The 24,842-nt window shown below is 36.2% G+C and overlaps 1 protein-coding gene across 1 annotated transcript; it reads right to left on the bottom strand.

Moving 5' to 3' along the window:
• Positions 1–537: 537 nt before the first annotated feature.
• LOC121424466 (UV excision repair protein RAD23 homolog B-like) lies at positions 538–23,639 on the bottom strand. The gene is made up of 9 exons (XM_041620161.1): positions 23,417–23,639; positions 13,584–13,662; positions 9,663–9,742; positions 8,796–9,013; positions 7,402–7,561; positions 6,761–6,863; positions 5,529–5,665; positions 4,241–4,531; positions 538–2,607 (listed from the first exon to the last, which is right to left on the bottom strand). The coding sequence occupies exons 1-9, from the start codon at positions 23,480–23,482 to the stop codon at positions 2,509–2,511; spliced, it is 1,233 nt and encodes a 410-aa protein (XP_041476095.1). The 5' UTR covers positions 23,483–23,639; the 3' UTR covers positions 538–2,508.
• Positions 23,640–24,842: the final 1,203 nt, after the last annotated feature.

The following is a 24,842-nucleotide window of genomic DNA, read 5'->3' as shown; positions in this document are numbered from 1 at the left end:
TTATAACATACACTGTAATAGATCAAAGAGATCCAAATTTAAAGTTCAGAGATAAAAGGAAATGAAAAATGTGAAAAGAATGAAAATGATATGCTTAATAATGGATACAATCAAATGTCAACTCAATTTACTGATTCCTTTCATGGATTGCCAAGTCAAAACAAATTGAATATTAAAAAAGAATGATGGAGGATTATGGGTACCACAAAATTCATTGAATAGATTTGCTTGCCCCTGCCTACATCGACTACATAATAATGTAGCACCCTGCTATTGCATTATGCCATCACATGACCAAAACTTCTAACCAATTCTCATCAAGTACTATTATCACTTTACAACATGGCACTCGTCGAGTCCCTAGAGGTGATAATATTTGATCAATACTTTGTACAATATTATAAAAAAAACATATACAAACAAACAATAATATTTGCTGGTATAGAAGAAAACATTCAACATTCCTAGTATTTTCAATACATTAAACAGCATCATATGCAAGGAACGAATGACCAGCTTTGTGCTTTTGATCATAACTAATTGAAAATTGTCTGTTTTATATCAATGTTAAAGTGTAATTGTACACAGAGCATGCAATGAAGCCAATGCAGAAAAACACAATCAATCAATAATAATTCCTTGTTTTCAAAATGTAAAAAATTTGGGGGTAGATTAAGTGAGAACCCTTTTGCTTGGTGACAAGTTCAAATATTCATCATTCCTACTTGAGCAGTTTAAATCATTATTGTTATTTTTGATTAAAACCTTGTGAATCTATGAGAAAGGAGAAATTTGTACTAGACTCTGGGGAAAAAAAGAATGGAATAGGTCAGAATGAGGGGGGGGGTAGTAAAAATGATGGTTCGATAGGGCAGTTCCCAATCGACCGTATATAAGAGCATTTTTCCTTTTCCAAGATTAATTAATATAATAAATAAACATCACAATTTATCCTTGACATGTAAAGAACAAATTGAAACATAATCATTTGTATAAGTCAAATGTACACATTACATTTTCCGTGTTCATCAAATTCTTTGTATGCTATTGGTGGTTAAAGATAAAATATTTATTCATAGTACATCCAACATTCATCATGCCAGGAAAGTGCTTTTTTAAGTCCCACCATACAAATATTTATGAATAAACTCACTTGGCTTTTAGAATCATTTGGATGAAGTGAAAAAGTAACATTTAATTATCTTTCCCTAAGAGATTATACAGTGGTGATCGAAATTAGTGAACCCCACCAGGGCTCCGTTAACACAAAGGTTCCAATCAATCGCTAAATACCAATGACCAATCAGGATCACCGTAGCATGCGCGCTCTGTTTAAAATACTGTCCGTGAACCAATCAGTGCGGTTATTTTATATTTGCAATTCATCGCAAACCTTTGTGTTACGGAGCCCAGAAAATGAACACACTGAAAGAGTTCCGTCATGTTGTAGATATTTAATTGTAAAGTCAGGTGATAAAATTTTACATTCAATAAAGTTTGTTTCTCTGGGCTTGCCAAATATTGTAGTATTGTTGTCTACATTCAACATTCCGGCATGAAGGAGTCCATTTTGTGGTGGGATACACTTACTTTTTAGCACGGCTGTAAATGCTTTTCAACGGATTGAACTTATAGTTGAGTGCAGCAGCTATGATGAAATTGAAGCCAAGATCTCAGTGAAATTTTATGTCATTGAGCACTGAACAACAATGATATAAATATCGACAGTAGAGGGCACTGTTTCACATAAAGCTGAGTTTGATTTTGAGTGGCACAGAGATTCCATTCCATATGGTATAATAAGACAAAACTTGATTGGTTATATTATGCTACAAGAATGCCTGTCTACCGTGTCGTCATCAGACAAATAACGAGATAAAAAAAAAAAAAAACGCTGTCTGAGTGTAACTTTGAATCCACCAACTTTTTTGTTCCAAAACACAACACTGGATCATGGATGTGACTAAAGCCTGTCATACACTACACGCTTTTTTGCGATCTGATAAAAAAAAATTGTAATAGCATTTGACCTTGACATTCCAACCTATAAAATCTTAATGATCAAAATTTCCAAATAGGGGTACGAGTACTGAAATCAAAATGTCAGTCAATTTTAAGCCCTCCCCTTTTAGGAATAACAGCAATTTCAAACCCAAATCAAAATGAAACCATCATTAGCTGGGATTTGAAGCTGATTTAAAATTCACTGTGTGACTACAAAGCTTCCAGCAAAGCAGAATTCGAATTTTAGCACTCCAAGCTTCGTGCTGAACCTCAAAAAATTTAGTCTACATCTTCAAATTACATATTTTAATGAAAAATGTGATTTGTTCATAAATAACATCGTAGTTGGAATGTGTAGTGTGTGACAGGCTTATTAAAAAAGATCGAGAGTTGAATAGAAACAATCTGCTTCATTGATACTTGATTCTTTGAAACATTACAATAACAGCCCCTGGTGACCAAGGAAACAATATTGGTTACTTCTGCAAAATAATAATAGGTGATTCAGTTCTGAAGGAGGAAATTCGCAGCTAAATTTTCATTCTTGTCACAAGCAAAGTAGGCTTCTATTACTTCCTGTTCTGGGAAACCCAAGCCCTTCAGCTGTAAAAAAGAAAATGGATAAACAAAGAAAAAACATAAAAAGTATGTTTAGAGATACCATATTCATTTCGGAGGATATCCATGTTATCATCAGGGTGTTTTTATATATATATGATCCAAAAATAATAAATTATCACCACTAAGTTTAAATTAATGCCTATCAAACTGCCAAGCAGATTCTCTTTAAAAAATGTTCTGCATTCCATCTATTAATCCCTATATTACGTGACCTTCTCTATCGGCGTTTAAATTGGGTCTCCTGATGTGATATACTTCAGTGTTATGTCATAAGCACATCAGAAAATCTTGACATCTGGGGAGCATTTCATGAAAGGACTTGTTGGACATTTTATCCGACAAGTCCCATTTTATCCGACAGTTACTATAGTAACAGTGCCTCTCAGCCAATCAGAATCAAGGAAAGATTTCAGATCTGACAACTTGTCAGACAAAAATGTTGATGAAACAGTCCCCTTATTAACAATGATGTCCAAGGAATCTATTACAGATATTCACATGTTACAATACCATCATGTATAAGGGTGGTCTATTCAGGGAGGACTTCTAGCCATCTAATTTGTTACTGCTACACAACAAGTGGAATGTCTCTGGTAGTCTTGCCTGCACTATGCCAATCAACATAGCAGCAGTGCTAACTTGGCAAACAACGAGTTCATTGAGCCTAAATGAATTTTGACCTTGATCATGTGATCTGGAAACTGTGCCAAATGATTGGTGATACTTGATTACCCTCATGACCAAGTTTCATGAACTAGATTCACAGACTTTTCAAAGTTATGGTGGCATGCCATAAAATACATTCCCAAATTGGTCAAAGTTCATTGACCCTAAATGACCTTTGACCAGAAACTCCTGCAACACCGCAGTCTGAAAAGTGGTGCCAATACTAGAATTGCTGTACATTGTCGGCGAGACAAAAAATGGTAAATAACATTAAACTGTGCTGTTATCGCATGGTTTGGAAGTGCAGAGTTTTCAAGATTATCAAAGTATCAAAGCGGTCTAATTCTCTCATATCAAATCATTCTAGAACAGCAAAGGCCCTAGTTCACAAAGGTGGTTTTGAAAACCCACGTTTGAGTCCATGGTTTATGCAGATTTCCTGTATAAATTATGCTTATTTTACCGCATATATGAAAAAAATGTCAAATGCTGATGCGCGCTTTTGTCACAGTGCGCCAAATTGACACATGTTGTCATGGTTATCCTCTCTAGTTTATTCATGAGTCCACTGTCTTGAATTAATGAGTCCACTCTTCAAACAGCGGACTCATGAATAAAATAGCATATCTAACCATAGTAACAGGTGTCAATTTAGCGCACTGTGAAAAAAGCGCCCGATACGCGCTAAATTAAGCGTAATTTATACAGGAACTCTGCATAACCATGGATTCAACCTTGGGTTTTCAAAACCACCTTTGTGAATTCGGGCTAAAGAGGTCATAAAGAGGTACAACTGTGGTAACTTTTCCATTATGGCAATTACCATGATAACAATGCTCAGCAACCAATCACAATCAATGTTACAATCACGGTAGTTGCAATAATGTCACAGTTATGATAGAAGCATTTACAAAACAGGCCCATTGGTGGGAAAAAAATGTGTCCTTACTCTTTCAATTGCGTCCCTCTCTTCTGGCATGAGTTCAATGTACGCGACACCTGGGTTCTCAGCTGACATCCTGATACCTGGACCACCTCCACCACCTTGCTGTCCCCCTGCCTGTAGGCTGGGAGGATTGGTAGGTTGTGATGAGGATTGCTGCTGCTGTGCTGAAGGTTGTGATTGGGTACTCCCTCCTCCACCACCACCACCACTGCCACCGCCCGAAGCAGGTTGTGCCGCTGCATCAGGCTGCTGGTTGATCAGGGCAATGAACTCTTCCTGCCTCTCACTTATCATCTAAACCAATGGGAAAGGGAAATCAGGTAGATTATTGCTAAAACAAAGGTGGTATTGTAACACAAAGGTAGAGCTGCCAACCTTAATAGTGAAAAAAGGAAATTTTCTTCTTTCTTACTTTTATCCCTTTTTTCAAGCCTAAAATACTATTTTCTTTAAAATTTTGAAAAAAAAATATCAAAAACCAAAATCATATACATAGCAAGAAACAGTGATTTCTGGGGGAAAAATCCTATTAAATGTCACTGTCCCCTTAAAAATCCTAAAAGATACGACTGACTATGCACGGCTGGTAACCTTTTCTCATGCCAATTGATATCCCTATGTAATTAAGTTAGGACCTAAGATCATGTTCCGGTCATGCATAAAGTTGTGTGTAACTTTACAAACAGTTTTATGAAATACCCACTTGGAAAGGTTTGCAATCGCTGGCACAATGAAATTGACTAATCATCATCATTGTTGTATGAAAAAAAAAGGTTTGATTAGATAATCAGTCACAAAATTGATGTCTTCAAATACACAATTGCTCACAAACCTATGTTTTTAGGGCCGCTCAAAACTGACATTGGCAAAGGTAGAAAAAGACTGTCAAAGGAAATACTCTTATTTTTAATCAATCATCCCTCAACTAATTGACCATTCAACACAAGACTTAACAGGAAAGCTTAGGAATGTGGAGAGGCAAATTGTCAAACTATTGCTATGATAATAAATGCTTTATATTATCAACATCAAATTTTCATTCAGGTATAAAAAAAAACAATGGGGGAACAAACATGCAATATCATATCTCAAATCATTCATAATTGTCTAGGAAGTATAAATAGATGATTGTTTTCACAATTGATGAATACGGAAAGAGCACAGAAAACATAAGACACATACAACTTAATAAAAATGTTGATACTTTTGGCTTCTCATAACCTAAACCACAACTGTAAACCTGAGTTTAAATTAAACCAGACTTCAGAATACGGGCCAAGATGATCAATACCTGGAGAAGCTCTGGATTTGATTGGCTTAGTGACTGGATGAATTGACCAAGCATGGATGGATCTTGAGTTATGGCTTGCCGTAACTGCTGGAACTGAGGAAGTTGAACTAGGAATTCCAATGAAGGAATCTCACCTCCTGAAAGAGAGAGAGAGAGAGAAAAAGAACCTTTAGTACTGGACTGCACTGAATATTTACTAACCCTAATATTACAACTAATTAGTGACAGTGATTGAGAGAAATGTTTTTAAAAAACAGGGATATCACTGAATGTCATTCACATCAAATGGTTTATATTAAACTGGTCTACAAGCAGTTGATCTACTTCACAGATAGTCTAATACCACCTGGGCTGAACCGATTGGATCTACAATCAATAGATCTACTTCACAGATAGTCTAATACCACCTGGGCTGAACCGATTGGATCTATAATCAATAGATCTACTTCACAGATAGTCTAATACCACCTGGGCTGAACCGATTGGATCTACAATCAATAGATCTACTTCACAGATAGTCTAATACCACCAGGGCTGAACCGATTGGATCTACAATCAATAGATCTACTTCACAGATAGTCTAATACCACCTGGGCTGAACCGATTGGATCTATCATCAATAGATCTACTTCACAGATAGTCTAATACCACCTGGGCTGAACCGATTGGATCTATAATCAATAGATCTACTTCACAGATAGTCTAATACCACCTGGGCTGAACCGATTGGATCTACAATCAATAGATCTACTTCACAGATAGTCTAATACCACCTGGGCTGAACCGATTTGGTCTACAGGCAATTTGGTCTACATACTGTCGGTCAAAGGATAACAATTTATAAACAAACAAAAGGCTTAGTATTGAGGAATAATTTACAGGCTTCTAACCATTTTCTTTTCAAAATATGCACTTCACTCACATTGCTTTTTTAAAACACATTTTTTTATGTTTATACTTCTATTGCTTGTATGTATTTTTTTCAATGCTATGTTCACATCTACACGTATGTCATGGATGTTATGTTACCTTGTACCTTGTTCGTTAAGATATTCTAGTTTTATTATTTTATTATCTTTGTTTGATTTCTATGATTTATCAAGACAGAGGTGATTTATGAAAACAAAAATAAATGGCACTATACCTGTTTGGTTTCTTTACTATGCCACTGAGACCTCAAGTGGTTAGCTGAAATCAGAATATTCTTTAAGGAAGATAATAAAACTAGTTACCTGGTTGAGATGAGGACTGTGATGATGGTTGAGATGATTGCTGTGATGCTGGTTGACCTCCCGGCGTTTCAGGTGCTGACTCTGGAACAAACTCTGGAATACCCTGTATAAGAAAGCCATGACCACAATTATAAGAATTATTTACAGACACCTTAAAACCAGGTTTATAGATGAGCCCCTTACATTTTCTCCAATAGACATTGCTCTGATAGAGACTCAGTCAAATAATCTTAAATCAAACAATTTATCAAACAATCAATGGATATACTGGAGAATCAATTTAGAAATCAATCAATAAATTGATCTGTCATTCAATCAACCAGCCAACCATTGAAACCAATTAGGGATGAAGTGGGGAATTTAGTAAACCCTTGCAACAAAGCAATCAATCAACTATCCAAATAATCAAATGAATCGACCAACCAATCAATCAATTTATCAATCAACCAATAAATATAAGAAATCAGCCATGAACCAAAAAGCAAACCAAATAAATAACCAACCAATCAACCAATTATTCTACCAATAACTTGAATCAATAAATCAACCAAATGAAACAAATCAACAATGAGCCAACTAGCCAAATTAACCAACCAACCAACCACAACCAATCAATCAAATCAATCAATCAATGAACCTACCGTCATGAGGTACTCTGCAGCCCTATCTGGATTGTTGAAGCTTGCTTGCATTGCCCTGATGACTTTATCTCTTTCAAAGCCTAAACTCATCAACTCTGTCACCATATTCTCATATTCTTCACCAATCACTAGCGTGGATTCTGCATTATGGAAGGCTTCACTGTCAAAAAATAAAGAAGGAAATCCAAGTTCAATGTTAGGTTTGCACTTGTATAAAGACATATTCAATGAACTTCACTGCTATTTCAGATTACTAGAGTAAAAACCAATACAAACTTATTTCAATGCAAAGCAATGCACTTTATTCAATGTCATTCTTAGCTTAAAGGAGAATGAAACCATTGGAACAAAAATCAAAGAAACAGATCAACAAAAGTTTGAGAAAAATCGGACAAATAATGAGAAAGTTATGAGCATTTGAATATTGCGATCACTAATGCTATGGAGATAGCAAATTGGCAATGCGACAAAGATGTGTGATGTCACTTGTGAACAACTCTCCCCATTACTTTAGTATATATTTCACTTGAATTGCCTCTTTTATCACATCTATCCATAGATCATGTGTTCTTTCTACATGAGGGCATGTAATACATATTTTTTAAGAATACATCATGGATAGAGAGTTTGTATCATCATAAGAAAAAGCAAAAAGAGACATTTTGAGGGTATTTTATAGTCCACCAAAGGGAAAGTTGTTCATCAGTGACATCACACATCCTTGTCGCATTACCAATGGGAGGATCTCCATAGCATTAGTGATTGCAATATTAAAATGCTCATAACTTTCTCATTATTTGCCCGATTTTTCTCAAACTTTCTTTATTCTTATTCTTTGATTTTTCTGTTTCTACACAAGCCTATTTGTTCCAAAGGTTTCATTCCCCTTTAATATTCTCATAGATCTCTTTATTCTTGTAATTACTAAAAAAAATACAAATAAAAGTTGAGTCATAAGAACAGCACTGCCTCAACAATAAAAGAGCCGGGTTATTTGGACCCTCTTGGGGGAGGAAATTCCGCCCCCCCCGGAATCTCGGCCTTCGAGCGTGCGAGCACCGCAAAAATTTGCACAGTGGTAGTGTGCAAAAAAATCTGCAAAGCTGTATGATTAATTTTTTTGCAATAATAAGATTTTTCATTTAATGAATTAATTATGCTAATCATACGGCTCCAAAACTTCTATTTTTTTTCATTCACAGACTCTTTCAAGGATCCCAATCAAATATACTTTAAAAGAATTTGGTGTCGCAATTTTTTTCTTTTGCATTCTATTGTTTTTTATTTATCGTGAAAAATGCCTTTTAGGTTTAATACTCTCCTCAGAATTTGACAATATTAAGGTTTTATCATCCTAATTCCTATTTCCAAAGATTACAGTCCACAGAACTTACACTCCACTTGACTGCTGTGTTTCTGGTTTTGTTTCTTGGGCTGGGGTTGCTGCCTTTTCTTCTTCCTTCTTCTTCTCCTCAGCTGCTTTAGGTGTGCTCTCGGCTGCAGCAGACGGGGCACTACTTGCGGATGCACTGGCAGCAGCTGCAGAAGCAGCAGTTTCTTGTGGTTTCGTTTCCTCCTTCTTTTCTTCTTTCTTTTCGTCTGTTTGCAATCTCTGTACAGGGAGACATCATACAAACAAATACTTGAGATATCCACTCACTAATCTTTCCAATATAAATAGATAGACCCAATATAATTCTGAACTACCGTACTGTATTCTGTACCTTCCTGCTTGTGATGTCAATAGAAAGCCAAACAAAATTGTAAAATTAATTAAACAATGCTTCTAAATCCATTTAATGATTCACATTGTTCCCATTTTAAATATCATTAATGCAATCTTTATTACCATAAACTAACAGAATTATCTATCAGTGTATGCGATAGAAAGTGTACAAGTATGTGATAGAAACCAAATCACATGTTCATTTGATTCAAATAAAGTAGTCCTCAAATTTGAAGTACATGTATAACAAAATGAACTTTCATTATTCTAAAACACAAACTTTTTATAAAATGATTTAAGTCTCAGGATTTGTCTCACTCTGCTTTGCAGTATGAGCATATGTAAAGTCAAACTGAAGTTATCGCATTTACAAGGAAAAGTTAACGGACGGACGGGCACCGAACGTGATACCATAATACGTCCCAACCTGTCGCTGGGCGGGCGTATAAAATACAGATAAAATACAGATATTAATAAAAAAAATTTGCCCGAAAAACCATGTACATGTACGAACAAAGATACTAGTTGGACTCACCTTTGTTACCATGACTACAACAAAACTTTTTTCATCTATATTGTATGATGATAGAAGGTTGTCATCACTTAAGATTTTACCTAGAGGGAAAGAAACAAAATATTATAACAAGACATGATCATCACAAACACTTTTCTTCAATTTGATCATCGTATGCACTCATCTCTGTAATTCTGAAATTATAAAGTACTACAGTTTTGACAATGATAAAAGATTTCATTATTATACCTGCTAAAATAGTATTTTAATAGTGACTTTACTTATATTTTGTCTGTGGTTTTGTAATGCAGGCAAGCATTTTTCTCTGCTCAACATCATAATATTGGATAACCATCAACGTTTGAATATGCAGCCATGCACGAAAACAGATGTACCTTAATAGCAGCATTTGTACTGGTAAAGAAAAATGAATAGACAGAACGAGTTTACATGTACATGTAGATAAGGGGCTCTGAAAGTTTTAGCTGGTGTATGCTGATGTATGTAGGCAAGCAGCTTTTATTTGTCTAGGCTAGACTACCTATAAGAGCACTCACAAATAATCTTTTTTATTGCTGATGCCCATATTAAATAAGTGGAACGCCTCTGGCAGTCTCGCCTGCATTACACAATTCGATATAGCAGCAGTGCTACCTTTGAAAACAGCTAATGAATAATCATTGACAGAAGAAAACACTATACAGTCCATTTACCCAAAATGACCTTTGACCATGATGATGTGACCTAAGACATACGTGTGCAAAATAATCATTCATACTTCATATTTTGATATTTCATGAGCAACATCCATTAACTTTCTCAGTTATGATGCCAATTCAACACAACACGGTCAGAGTTAATTTACATTTAAAAGACATTTGATATTAGCCATGTTCCTGAAATGTGCACAGGGTATTTGGGGATACATTGCTGCTCTTATGTCCAAGTTTCATGAACAAGATCCATAGAGTTTTAAAGTTATAATGCCATTTCCCCCAAATAGCCCCAACATTACCAAAGTTTGTTGAACCTAAATGACCTTTGACCTTGATCATGTGACCTGAAATTCGCCCAGGATGTTCAAGGATACTTAATCGCTCTTATGTCTAAGTTTTATGAACTACAGTGTATCAAACAATTATTTGTACACCCATAAAACAACGATTCAAACAAGGATAAAATAGTTTTCACTGAAAACATAAATTTATTAACTGATAACATTTGACAAATGATGTATCCTCTTTGTTCAAAGCAAAGTAAAAACATACAATTTTTATTACTTTTAGAATTTTTCCCCAAAATGTGATTTTTTAAGGAAAAACAATTATTTGTACACTTTGAGTTCTTTTCTACTTAAAGTCTCTTTCTAGTACTTAGTGGGTCCTCCTTTGGCGTCAATAACGGCACGCAGTCTCCTGGGCATACTATCAACCAATTTCTCACATACGGCAGGATCCAGGCTGCTCCATGCTTGCTGAAGCGTGGCTTTCAGGTCTTCTTTGTTGCTGGGGGGAGTCGATGGGCGATTTCTCTCCATTTCATCCCAGAGATGCTCTATTGGATTCAAATCCGGACTCTGCGCTGGCCATTTGAGCACAGATACCTTCTTCTTGGCCAGAAATGCTGTCACAACTTTCGCCGTGTGCTTAGGATCATTATCATGTTGGAAAATAAAATGGCGTCCAAGCAGTTTGGCAGCAGATGGCATCATCTGTTGTGAAAGGATGCTCTTATACAGGTCAGCATTCATTATTCCCTCAATGAAGTAGAGGTTGCCTACGCCAGCAGAAGCCATACAACCCCACACCAACACGTTTCCACCTCCATGCTTGACAGTTGGTTTCAAGCACTTAGGGCTGTATGCCTCCTTCGAAGTACGCCAAACTCGCTGATGACCATCTGAACCGAACATATTAAACTTGGACTCGTCAGACCAAAGCACCGTTTTCCAGAATCTAGCAGGCTTGTCAATATGCTCCCTGGCGAAGTTCAGGCGTTTCATCTTGTTCTTCTGACTGATAAATGGCTTCTTACGAGGAATCCTGCCATGCAGTCCACGTTCTTTCAGTCTGTTCCTGATTGTTTGGGTGGAAACCTTGGTGCCTGTACTTGCTTCCACCTGCTTGACAAGTTGCTTGGCAGACAACTTCCGGTCTCTCATCACAACCTCTTTGATGTACCTGTCCGTCCTTGAAGATGTCGCTCTCTTTCTTCCTCTTCCCTTCTTATTTTCAACACTACCTGTCTTCTTGAATTTTTGGATGATATACTGCACTGTTGTATGCTTCATATCAAGTCTTCTTGCTATCTTACGTACAGAAACTCCATCTTTGTGGAATTTCACAACCCTTTCCCTCAAGGCTCTTGGTACTTCACAGGTCTTAGCCATGTTGAAAAACTACAACTGACCCTTATAATGACTGTAGTAAATGGTCACAGATACTACAGGAGGGAATAGAAAGGACTGCCATGGAAAAGAAAATCAGTTGTACACAATAACTTCAAAAGATGTTGCTATTTCAGGCATGTTTCTGTATCAATAAGGATTAACCAGGGTTGAATGGTAAAATACAAGAGTTTTCGACCTTTTGATGTGCGAGGAACTCCAGGAGACATTCCTGCTCTCTAACAATAAGCAGATTAATCCCCTTTGTATGATAAACCATTCTTTTATTAGAATTTAAGATCTGTAAACAGGGAAAATGGGCTCTAAATGGAAAGTGTACAAATAATTGTTTGGGGGTGAAAATTAATATTTTTATGAAAAAAGGTATAATTATGAAATAATTATGGGAAAATTCACTTAGGTTCAAAAGGTACATGTATATTCTACAATGCAGTAACTTTTTGGGGTCTAATTTTCAGTACTTTTTATTTAATTTGCTTTGAAGTAACAATTTGAAAGGTGTACAAATAATTGTTTGATACACTGTAGGTAGATATGCTTTCAAAGTAATGACAACATTTAAAAAACTTAACCTTGGTTAAGATTTCGATATTGACTCCCCCAACATTGTCTAACTTTATTGACCCCAAATGACCTTTGACCTTGGTCATGTGACCTCAAACTCAAGCAGGATGATCAGTAATACTTGATTACCTTTATGTCTCAGTTTCATGATCTACGTCCATATACTTTATAAGTTATGATGCAATTAAAAAACCTTAACCTTGTTTAAGATTTCAATGTTGACGACGTCGCGGCAGCCCTCGGAAAAGCAGCACCTATAGTCACGCTCTGCTATGCAGGCGAGACAAAAATATATTTTCACAATTTTTATGCTCATGCTCACATCCTAAATCATTTTAGATTAAAGTTATGAATCAATCAATGTCAATATTTAAGATAACAAAACTATTTCCAAAATATAAAGTCTACGACCCCCGTTACATAGGATTTCCTAACTTAGTCTTGGGGCGCCCCGGGACCAGTCTCGTGCAGGTTTCTAATCTAGTGTAAACGCACAAACCTACATAACATGTACCCGAGTTCACTTCTGAGCAAACCTACAGTATCCCGGACCAACTTGCAATGTGTTCTGAGACCGGTCTCAGGACTACTTTGGATTTGGTGCAAATGCAAACCTGCCCGAGACAAGTTCGCTTGATGCACTGCACGTGGAATGATTATCAAAACAACAAACACATTAACACAGCATGCGCTTGGCGCCCTGCCAACCTATCTCGGACAGATTTGGTAATACTGACAGAATGCTGTCTTGGGGTGCCTGGAGACTCATTACGATTCCGTTGTAAATAGGGGTAATAAATTTAGGTCAACTTTTTGGAAACCAGTCTGAAGGGCCCCGAGACTGGTCTCAGGTAGGAAATCAGGTTAACAGTGGTGTAATATATGGCAAAAACTCTCTGTAATATAAAAATATGCAATAAACCACTGGCAATGCACGCTAAATATTAAAGGAGCCTGAAGACTTTTCTTACCTGCATAAATTAACTTTTGCCCGGAGGCAGGAAATTCTTTTCCATATTTCTTTTCAATTTCATCTTTGAGATTCCTGACCTGTAGTCAAAACAAATTGAAATAACACAATAAATAAACTAGTACAGTTACTCGTACAACAGTCCTAAAATTAACTAGCAAGTTATACATACAATCCAAAATATCCAACACACAAAACACAGAATTGTATAGTTGGTCTGTTACTAGTAAACAGTGATACTAATGTATACTGCAATAGTCACAATTCAGTCCCAGCAATTTTTCAAAACACAAATTATTCAAAATTATTAACAAAAAAATATTTTGCATGTTTGAAACTAAAAAATCTAAAATGAAATGAGAGAACATCTGCAACAAACAAGGCTAAAAAAAGTGGGATAAAAAAGAAAAAAACTTTTTGAGAAACAAATTTCTTTGAAATTTTAATGCAAATTCTAGTAAATCCTTGTTTAAATGTATGAAACATCCTGAGGAGTGTATTGTGAGTTAAATTTTCATTGATTACTTTGTTCTGAGCAAATCAGATGCAAGGATTGTAACAGTTTTTAATGAAAATCAACTATTGGTTTCATGAAATGCTCATGATATACTTCACCTGAGAGAGAAGCCAAAAATATGGCAGTTTGAAAAAAATAAATTCCAAATGAGAGTTGAAAGTCAAGTGAAGACGCCAACTCATTGCGCCCAATCCCTCTTTCCAGGCTGGCATGAGTAAGAGTCAGCAGATTTTGCAACCTTGCGCCAACTTGTTTTCACTGCGGCCTTGTATTGGTCATATCTGAGGTTTTAAATCGCTCTTTTAAGCCATATCAGGGTTGTCAAAGTGACAGCTCAAAAAGGAGAAAGTTACACTGCTGCATCAGGCCATTATACAGAGCACTTTACATTTGTAGTACATGGAAAATTGATCGTTTTAAATTAACTAAAAGATCTATCAAATGCTAATTGTGTGCATGTTGGGCTCTCTTTTCTTTCTATTGTGTTTTCAGACTGAACTTAATTGGATGCTCACCATGATAATAGGACATACAAACCATTAAAAATATATTTTTCACAATATTTCATTAAAAAAAATATTGTTAGAATTTAGGATGATATATTGATTTTGTTGCTGTTGTTGTTCCTGATGTTTGTTTAAATTTTGAGGTTCCTTCCTTTCTTTCTTTTTATTAATTTTAATCCTTTCTTCATCCTTTTCTGTCTTTTTTCCTCATTCTATATTGTCTTTATCATTTTTATTCTTTTCTTCATTCTTTCTTTTATTCTTTCTTTCATCCTCCCTTTTTATTCCTTTTTTGTCCCTTCCCCTTTCTTTACTTTCTTTTTTCTATTTTCCTTTCTTTCTTCCTTTCTTCCTTCCTTTCCTTCTTTTCTTTTTTTCCTTCATTCTTTCTCTCTTTCCTTATTTTCATTCTTTCTTTCATCCTCTTTTGCTTTCTTTTTTTGCAGTCTTTGAAGTCTAGAGCCAATGACACTTCTGCATACTCATCAACACAGAAAAAAATCATAAGTCAATGGTGCACATTAGTATTGATACAGTGAAGTAAAATTGACATTCATGAGATATACAGTAGCAAGATCAAATTATTTAGGGAAAACAATCACTAGAATTTGTAATTTCAACTGTTTTCTTTACCTAGGCTTTAACATAGGTGCGGGCAGCAAGCCAGGAGGAGTTAAGAAAAAGAAATATTGGGTAAAAAAATCTACTGGAAATGATGCACACTGTCCCTTTGACATGTCCTGTTATAAAGCTCTGCCAGATGCCAGCCCCATGTACCGCTTAATGGCACTTTAAATTTTAAAGACGTGTTCAGTAAATGTCCCGTTTTTAAGGTTGTATGACCATCAAAATATTTCAGCTTGCAGTTGCATTGTTTTATTTTGTGAAGTACCTTTATCCTCTTCATGTATTCCATACTCTCTTCAGGTCTGAAACATCTTTTTTTTATCTAGCACTGCGTGCTTGCATTTTCTTTAATGAGGTATAATTTTCATGATTTCCAACAAGGACTTAAAATCCTGCTTCGTGACAGTTCATCAACATTGAGACTCGCGCTTCACACTCGCATCGACGGTTATAAATGACAATTATGCATCATATTTATCCAAGGCTCCACATTAATTTTCTTTGGTGGTGGCCCGAACGGGCCACCAAAACCTTGAAATATATTTTTTTTGGTGGCCCGTATTTAAAGTTTGGTGGCCCGAATAATATAAAGAAAAACATTAATGAAAAATGAATACCGGTAAACAAACTTCTGAAATATTATTTCTGCAGCCACTACCACTAAGTTACTTTCACTTTGTATTTCTTGTATGTAAATCTTGCTTGCTGTTATTTTACATATACTTTGCTAATATTTTGTGGTAATATATAAATTTTCTATCGTTGTAAATATGAAATGATTGAAAGAGAATAAATGAACTGTACTGTTCCCAGGTTGTGTGGACTTTTTTTAAATCTCCACATAGACACACATTCATAATGGTGGAGTAAATAAATAGTGCATAGCAAACGAAGATAGATGTACAAAACAATGATTTTTCCTTTCTTCCTTTTTGATCTTAAAGAGAAATTCCAGTAGTTGCAGTAAACACTGATTTCATGAGAAACTCTGTAAACCAAGGCTTAATTGTCAGTATATCATCGAGGATCTAGATCTGGTACAGTTACATAAACTGAACCTTGTGAAATCTAGAAATCGACGCTGAAAAATGTTCACACCGAAGATCCCCAACACAGATAAGCGCACGTGGGACAATGTATAATTACCGGTATTGCTTAGAGCGTCGGGCCCGACGCTCTACCCAAATCTTGTGCTTATTTGCTGATTTCTCAGCAATGACACAATTTCTTCCAGAATCCTTTGGCACATGCGTTTTATATATACAAACAGACATGTTGGTGGTCATTTCATTGGATTCTGTACGAACTCATTTTGATATCGTTACCAAAACTAGCATTTACCTTTAAAGCCTAGATTATGCAGGCCCAAAATCCAGTTTATTTTCTCTTTTCCAGCATATTATAGCAGGAGAAAATCACAGAAAAATATGCTGCAAATTAGAACAATGCATAGGGGAAAAAAAAAATTACAAAATGAAAAAATATATAAAATGAATAAGTGACATAAAACAAAAGAAAGAAAATGAAGAAAGAAAAAACAGAATAGGAAAAAAAAATTAGAGAAAATCAAAAGAAAATGAAAGAAAAATGAATAAAACAAATTAATAAGAATGGGGACAATTATTATTACCGTAAGTAACGGTGTATTAACCGCACCTTTTTCTTGGCGGGGTAGAAGCAAAAGTCGGGGGTGCGGTTTATACACGGTGACGGGTCTGAGCCAGCCCGCCGTAACCCCTCCCGTACATGTACGATGTCTGCCAGTTCACAACACCGAGTGGCCGGGCGTAGCCGCCCAGGCAATGTTGTTTAGAGGGGTATGAGCCGCGGGTAATGGGAAGCGATTATTGCAATATTAATTAAATGTTGTCCATAACAAACGCACCCACCTTCATGACACTAATTTTGACTTTATTCTTGATTCAAAGTAGTGAAGTTCCCTGGCTAATTTAAAAGAGACGCCAAGCATACTCGGTAATATTTTGTCACCGCTGAGCGAGAGTTGAGTGAGCTTAGAGATTGCGTTGTAATGTGGTTATAGTGCGACTTAAGCTGGCGCTATTCAAAGTCCCGTTTCGCGCCAGCTGTTTTTTTCCTTCCTGTTTGCTTTTCATAAGATACCATGTAAACCACGCACGAGAGAGACGGCACGAAGCCGTAAAAAACAACTGGAAAATGCCAATTTCTTTGTTTCTTGAACCTTCCTATAATCCCGTATCCAAAATTCATGCTAAGACATCAAATTTCTGAAAGTGATTGTGATGCAAGAAATGTGAATGTTTCTTCCTCCTATGCTGGGAAAGACACAGATCATAATTTGATAAGATGTACTGGCATGACTTGTACTGTATCGTAGTTTGCAATGTAATGGCAGTGCTGTGTGTGTACACTGTGACTGTGAGGTGAGCGAGTGTGTAAGTTGCCAATATTGTCGGGACCGTTCTTTCTTTCTAACATTTGTAGATGAATTGATCAAGAACAGCATATTTCTGCATACCGGTAATCTCTTTGGATACTTTGAAAAATTGAAATCTTAAAAACTTAGATTTTGTTTCTTCGTACCTCATAGTCCAAAGTTGGGGGTGCGGTTAATACACGGGTGCGGTTAATACACCGTTACTTACGGTATTACTTTTCAGTAGAAACATATTCTTTAATCAGGCATATTCAATGGGAAGGGGTATAAATGGTTTAACCACTATAAAAAAAATGAAAGAAAAAAAAATAAGATAACGGCAAAAGTTACATCTGGAAAAAAAACAGTGAGAAAAGTCCTTCCCTATATTTGACAAAATGCTGGAAAAATTCACATTTCATATGATCAAATAAATGCCTTCCCAAAGTATTTACTTCCTCGAGAGTGGTTTAAGAAGTCATTTTTAAATAAGAAAGAAAGAAACTGTCTTGTTTATTTTGGGCTAGAAGACTCAGCTTCGAAATAAACCAAATATCAACATACATACAAATGCACACTTGGGACTGTGATGTACTCACCTATGTGTTTTATGTGTATTAATGCATTTGGAAATCAGTCTTTATTAATCAAAAGAGAGGTCATAATTCCTCTTTTTAATGCTTGCAAATAATCAGGTTTTAGTAATATGGACCATAGAAGGGCATTTCATTGGTGTAAAATATGACTTTGATGTAGATTTTCAAAGTTCTGTGGAAGATTTCTTAGCAGCAACATTTCGTATCGCAGGTCCCTGAGTTTGAATAGTCTGCTAGCGCACAGCTAGACGGCGCGGCCGGCCGAATATTAGTTACTGTATGCTATAGCGGTACGCCTACATACTGTAACGACTATGCAATCTGTGTGTGTGTGTGTATTTGTGTGTAGATTAACAAAAAGGGCGCATGACGATTTGGCTTGCAATTTGAACTGTAGAAAGTTGATAAATGCGTGCAAAATTGGGAGAAAAATTTTGTTACTTTGAAAATTATTGGTTGCCCGATTCGGGCCACCAAAACTTAACATTTTTCCAATAATGGTTGCCGAGGTGAATTCGGGCCACCGCTAATGTCGAGCCTTGATTTATCATTTCAAAAAATTTCAAAAATATCCCATTACACATTGTCATAGGCCTATTTGATTGATGAGATACAAATGCTGCTCAAAATTGATTTTTTTGTTTTTTTTGTTTGTTTGTAGAAAGAAGTCAGGACTATAAAAACAGCCACTTCTTAGCTTTATCCTAAAAAATCAGCCTAAATATATCTCATAAGCCTTATTAAATTGTGCGAGCACGAAGTGCCACCTTAATTTTATGGAAATTTAATGTACTTTGTCCTGAAATATGACCATTCTGATCAATGCTTGTGATCCTGAAGAAGATGTGTACCGTATAATAGAAACAAATAGAATTCTTGAATATACTGTCTGGTCTGATTAAAAGGGACCTGTTAAGGACTGATTGCAGTTACACTCAGTCGGCAAACCCTCAAATAGTAGCTTCTTTTATCCAAGTGATATTCATGACTAGATGGTTTTTGCATTGTTAATGAGCTTGGTGCGGACGAAAACACATCTTTTTATTCGGCCATTGCTGCTTTAACTATTGACCCAATTTCATGTTTTTGGTATCTTTATAAATAAGAAAAGTCATTCTTTTAGGTCATGTGTTTCGATTTTCAAAAAGATTGTGTAATACAGGTGAAACTTTTGACCAAAAACATGAAAGAAAACATTTTCATGCAACAAAAGTTATTTTCACTTAATTTCTGTTTGAGCTCAAATGATTTTTAGATTATGAATGATAAAGCTTAAGGTCTATTACTTCGGTCACATTTGCTCTACAGCGGCCGTACGGAGAGTAAAAAATAGCTGTTTTAACATTTTTTGTACCAGCTACATACATACATGGTTTGAATAAAAATGAATAAAATGGCTGTTTTCAACTCACCATAGAGCAAATGTGACAAGTTTTTAATATATTTTTTATTATTTTTTTTAGATGGGTCAGCAGCAAGTTTTTCATAGGCCGAGTAAATTTAGCAGCTCAAAAAACAAGAATATTGCGCTCTGATTGGTCATAGAGACCATACACCCATGCAAATTTGAATGTTCCCCACACTGGGCCTCTGCAAGGTCACACTCACCATGTGGTAATCTTTTCAAATTACCCGGGCCTGTTGTTTTGAAGACATTATTCAGCCAATCAGAACTCTTGGATTTTATGTTACTCAGAAATTTCAGAAATCTCATCTTGTATCTTGATGGAAAACGCTGGCTGCTGACACATCTAAAACTGATGCCACATATCGAGAGTGACATTGTAAGAAAGTATAGTGTCTGAGGAAAACTTTGAGCTTTCTGTTGATATTTTGAAATTTTGTGTTTGTGTCCAAAACACAAAATTTTGCACAATTTGCAAGTGAAAACAAAGGAAGAAAATTTTGTTTGAGATATAATTTCATGCCAAAAAATCATTCATTTATCAAAATATTTTATTCAAAAGAAATAATCAATATAAAAAACTAACATTTACTCTTTCTTATGGTACAAAAATAATCAATTTTACTCAAGGAGAAAGCAGTTAAATTCTTTGAGAAAAAAGTCTCACAATTCACGTCCACTCTAGGAGTCCTCTAGGCTACCCAAAACAATTTGTCGCCAGAATATGACCCTGTGGAAAAAGACATACCCAACACACGTTTGGCTAGTCTTTAAAAAAAAAAGCTTTGGAAACAATACCCTAATTACATTTGACCCCACGATTGACCATTGACCAGTCTTTCAAAACCACCCTTAAACTTGAAAATCTGTCTTTTAGATACGCCCTAACAAGTGCATGTGAGCCCTCATCCAATACTGAAAAAACATCCCTTTCAACACTTTTTTTTGGTCATGCATGTGTACATAGCATTAGCAATATATTTAACTGCCCCCCCGGATACCATAAGGGTTTTAACGTTAGTCTACCTTTTTTTTTCTTTTGGAGATTCCTGGATCAGTCTGGACTTCACTAAATAAGTTACACTGCAGATTCAGTATGCGTAATAATACAGGATCATAGATCAAGAGCTTCGGTCTCTATTTTATTGGTTGTTCCGCTGAACTCTGTTGGCTCCACTCACCAATTACAGAGACCAAAGTTATATTACTCGATCTGTAGGCTACAGGGACCTAATGGCCATAATAATCATAATAGGCATTTATATAGCACCATCTATCTAGAAATATTCTACTAAGAGGCGCGTTGTAATTATTATTACTCGGGTTTTAGCTCGAGCTGCCTTTCAGCGCTCATGCATTCAAGGAATTAATCCTGCCGGGTACCCATTCACTTCACCTCGGTTGAGTGCAGCACACTGTGGATAAATTTCTTGCTGAAGGAAATTATGCCATGGCTGGGATTCAAACCCAAGACCATCTGTTTCAAAGTCAGGGGCCCGTTTCTCAACACCTGGACAAGTTAGTCATATCTTTATCCACAAACTACGGAGTTAGTTCCAATCTTACTAAACCTGTTTCACGAAAGGCTTCCTAACTAAAATACCTTGATATCGATACTATCGGTAAAAGGAGCAGACGAGACGTAGCCTTAGTCACAAAATAGCATAATTTTCAAAAAGAAAAATTATGACAAAATTGCAAATATTGTGATGAATTGGGAATTACATCTTTTAAAAATAATAGCACAGGTAAATTATGCATCATACATACTTAGACCATGAAGACTGGGGCATTCAATTGCTGAAAAATGGAATTATGAATAATTTATTTCATGACTAAAAAATCACATGTGGACGTTGAGATGGGTACCCCCGGGATATCCAATTTTAATAGTTTACGAAAGTAAACCATAACGTTTTTTTTTGTAAAATTATGATAATTATACAATGTTTTACGATTCCAAACATCATCGAAATATAGTTTAACACTTTTTTTTATAAATCTTTGATACCGATCTTACGATTTGACAAATCCTACGCATAAATTAGAGATTAGAATTTATCCAAATGTCAATAGGGTCTGAAAACGACAAATACAAGTCCAGTTATGGATGGCCTGACGTGGTAGAATTTTTATCGATTAAATTATTTTACTATTTCAAAATGAATGGTTTTGTGGCGTTTTACCAACAGTTTTCATAGTTACTTTGTATTACAATGATCATCGAATGCATTATCCCACTTATTTTGGGATGTAATTTCAACCTCTGATTGATTACGTAAGATTATAATTTTCAAATTTCTCGGCTCTTTTGCATGTCATAGTCTACCCACGTGATGCCACTACGTCATTAAGAAAGAAGTTATGACAGGTTCGGAGGTGTCATAAATATTTATTGAGGTTGTTGTACACGATCTTGGTAAAGAGGGCTTCGTGAAACGGTTAGCGGACAAGTAGCTCACTATCTCCGATTTAGTCAAGAAGTTAGACTTATGACGCTGTTGAGAAACGGGCCCCAGAAGACTAATCCACTGGGCCACAACACTCCACACAATGCCATAAGTTTATGTATGATGGGGTGTCCAAACTTGGCAGACTTTTCCAAAATATTGAACTTGCTTAATTTTGTTCACAAAATATTCACAATTTCTACCAACCCTGGACCAAATCAAGAATTAGTTACATTGATGGCAAGATCGTAAACTATAAATTCATTGACGAAAATGTGAAGCAGGTCAAGTGGAGTAGGGTTTTGCCGGTATCGCGATCTCAAAATTCCATTCCCATCTACAAGCGCGCTGTGCTGGAAAACCGTTCTGAAAAAGTGTGACTTAACTTCACGGACCAAAGTTTTTGAGATTTAAACAAAAACTCGAGCTCAAAAGGTGAGATATTTATATCACATTGATGACAAAATGCTATAGAATCAGTCAATACCATATTGAACTCACATTTTTATATCTGCTTGCAAAATGATGATATCGTGATGCTTGTTGAGAATTTTAGATTTCTTCAGAACGGGCGCTAACGTAACAGTGACAAATTTGCCGATCTTTTGTCCATATTTTCATGAATACTGAACTCATCCTAAAGAAACTTAGGGGGCCTACTAGATAATGACTGTCCGCAATGAATGGATACACACGAAGTTTGGACTCACTGCCATATTATTATTAAGTTCGGACAAACCATTGAAGTGGGAGTTGTGTGACAGCCAATGTAAGTCACTGTTCATCCTTTTTGAAGTTATTTTTCCACTTCCAGTTTCACTTTTGGTGCATTTCAGGCCCAAACAGAATCTTTTTGGTTCAGTTCTGTTCATTTTTATGAAATTAAGACAAAAATTTATCAGTCCTATCAGGCCGGGGCATTGTTAACCCCCTACTGATAATGGCAGCTGCACGATCGCAAGCCGTCTGTGTACAAAAAATAAAAACATTTTGATTTAAAATGTTAAAAAAAACTCCTCGAAACAGATGGCTGCCAGCTGTCAGACTCAGGATCGGATAGGTGGATGCTTAGGCTTTAGTTAGTCTAAGAAAATTATCAGAAAGGCATACATCAATTTTGTAGACAAAGAAGAGGGATAATAAAAGTAGAAGCAATAAGACTAAGTCTCTAAGAGCATGCATTTCAGATTCTGGCATGAGCCAAGCCAGGCATGACACAGCCACTTTTCAGACGCACAGCAGACTCATTAAATTCACATTCACTCAGCACAGGCAGCGGTGCCAGTGCAATGGCAATGCAAAAATAATGCAATAGACAAAAAGTTAGAATCAACTTACCGTTGCACTCTCCTCTATTTCCACCTTGAAAGATTTCTGCTGTAACGTCTTCAGTACTATTATCATGATGGTCGTTTCCCTGGTAGCAAAACAGGGTAACTTTGTGATTTTTAATGTAATAAAGAAAGAAAGTTTTTCTTCATAGGGCAAACTCAGGATTACACGCTCTCCGCCATATGCGTGACGTCAGGTACTGTAGCGCCATCTGTTGTTGGACGGCCGGCGTGCATGACACGGACAGCAGGCTCAGTTTCGCCGCATGTAAATTATGTATGCAATATGCATGCACATAACCATTGCAAACTGATAAGCAATGTACTGGTTCATTAATTGAGTGTAATATTTCTATTGCGCCTTTCCTTCGTTTAAAGTTAGATGCAGTGTGTTCCCCCTCTCCATCCTTCATCCCCCTTTTTACCCTTTCTCTTTGTAGATATCAAAATCTCCTTTGTAAATATTCCCTTACATACCACCCTCTCATAATTCTATGCAGTTTTTTTTTCAATCAATCAATCGAAAGTCCAAAATGTGCGATGTTGATTGGTCCCGGGGGGCCACTTCCATTTACGAGTGGATACCATGCGCGACCATGAAGTCTCGAAAAGCACCCTAAACACGTAATTTCCATATTCTGAAAATGTACCCCTCAACAAGTATTGGCGTGTGAAACCCTACCCTTAACAAGTATTGGAAACAAAACGATACTCTTTGCAAATATTCCCTGAGATGAACCCCTAAACAAGTACAGGAATGTTTTATTGTTACGGGTCCTTCGGTTGTCGACTTTACCTTATTTGGCATAGTACGACCCCACCTTCTAAACCTCGCGCAAAACGGACTCTAAACACGAAGTGGTGTTGGGGGCAAAAAGGCCCGGCAAAAAGGACATCCTTTATAAAACATTGTAATTCTGTTTTATCATCCCCGCAAATTCGACCCAAAACACGTAATTTTCCTAGCGAAATAGATACCCTCTTTTCATTATTTTTGTGTTTTTGACCCGGGTTTTTGACAACCTTATCACGTTACGTACGTAACGTGCCCTATCGTGAAAAAGACATCCTTTTTACGTGTTTTTTTTTTGGTCGCGCATGGTATCCACTCGTCAATGTAAGTGCCCCCCCCCCCCCGGGTGATTGGTTGAAAATCAAGTTGCACATGATTGTTAGAGCTGCGATTGATTGCAACTCATTTTGTAACAGGTGAGGCCACATAAACAAAGTAAACAGACAATCGTACACTTTCATGGCGTGTGTTCACTATCAGACAAGCGTGCAAACTGGATTAAACTCGGCCAGAATTCTGCTAAAAGATTTCTTATCATAGGATTTATCTTTTAAAAAAACAAACCAAATTCCCCTTTTCTGCAATAAATTAAGTATATAACTTATAATGTGGAGGGGGAAAAAATCAACTTTTTTTGTCA

Source organism: Lytechinus variegatus, chromosome 11, assembly GCF_018143015.1.
Source record: "Lytechinus variegatus isolate NC3 chromosome 11, Lvar_3.0, whole genome shotgun sequence".
NCBI lineage: Eukaryota > Metazoa > Echinodermata > Echinoidea > Temnopleuroida > Toxopneustidae > Lytechinus > Lytechinus variegatus.
The sequence above is the reverse complement of the archived record's forward strand: the minus strand, read 5'-3'. Positions and strand labels throughout refer to the sequence as shown.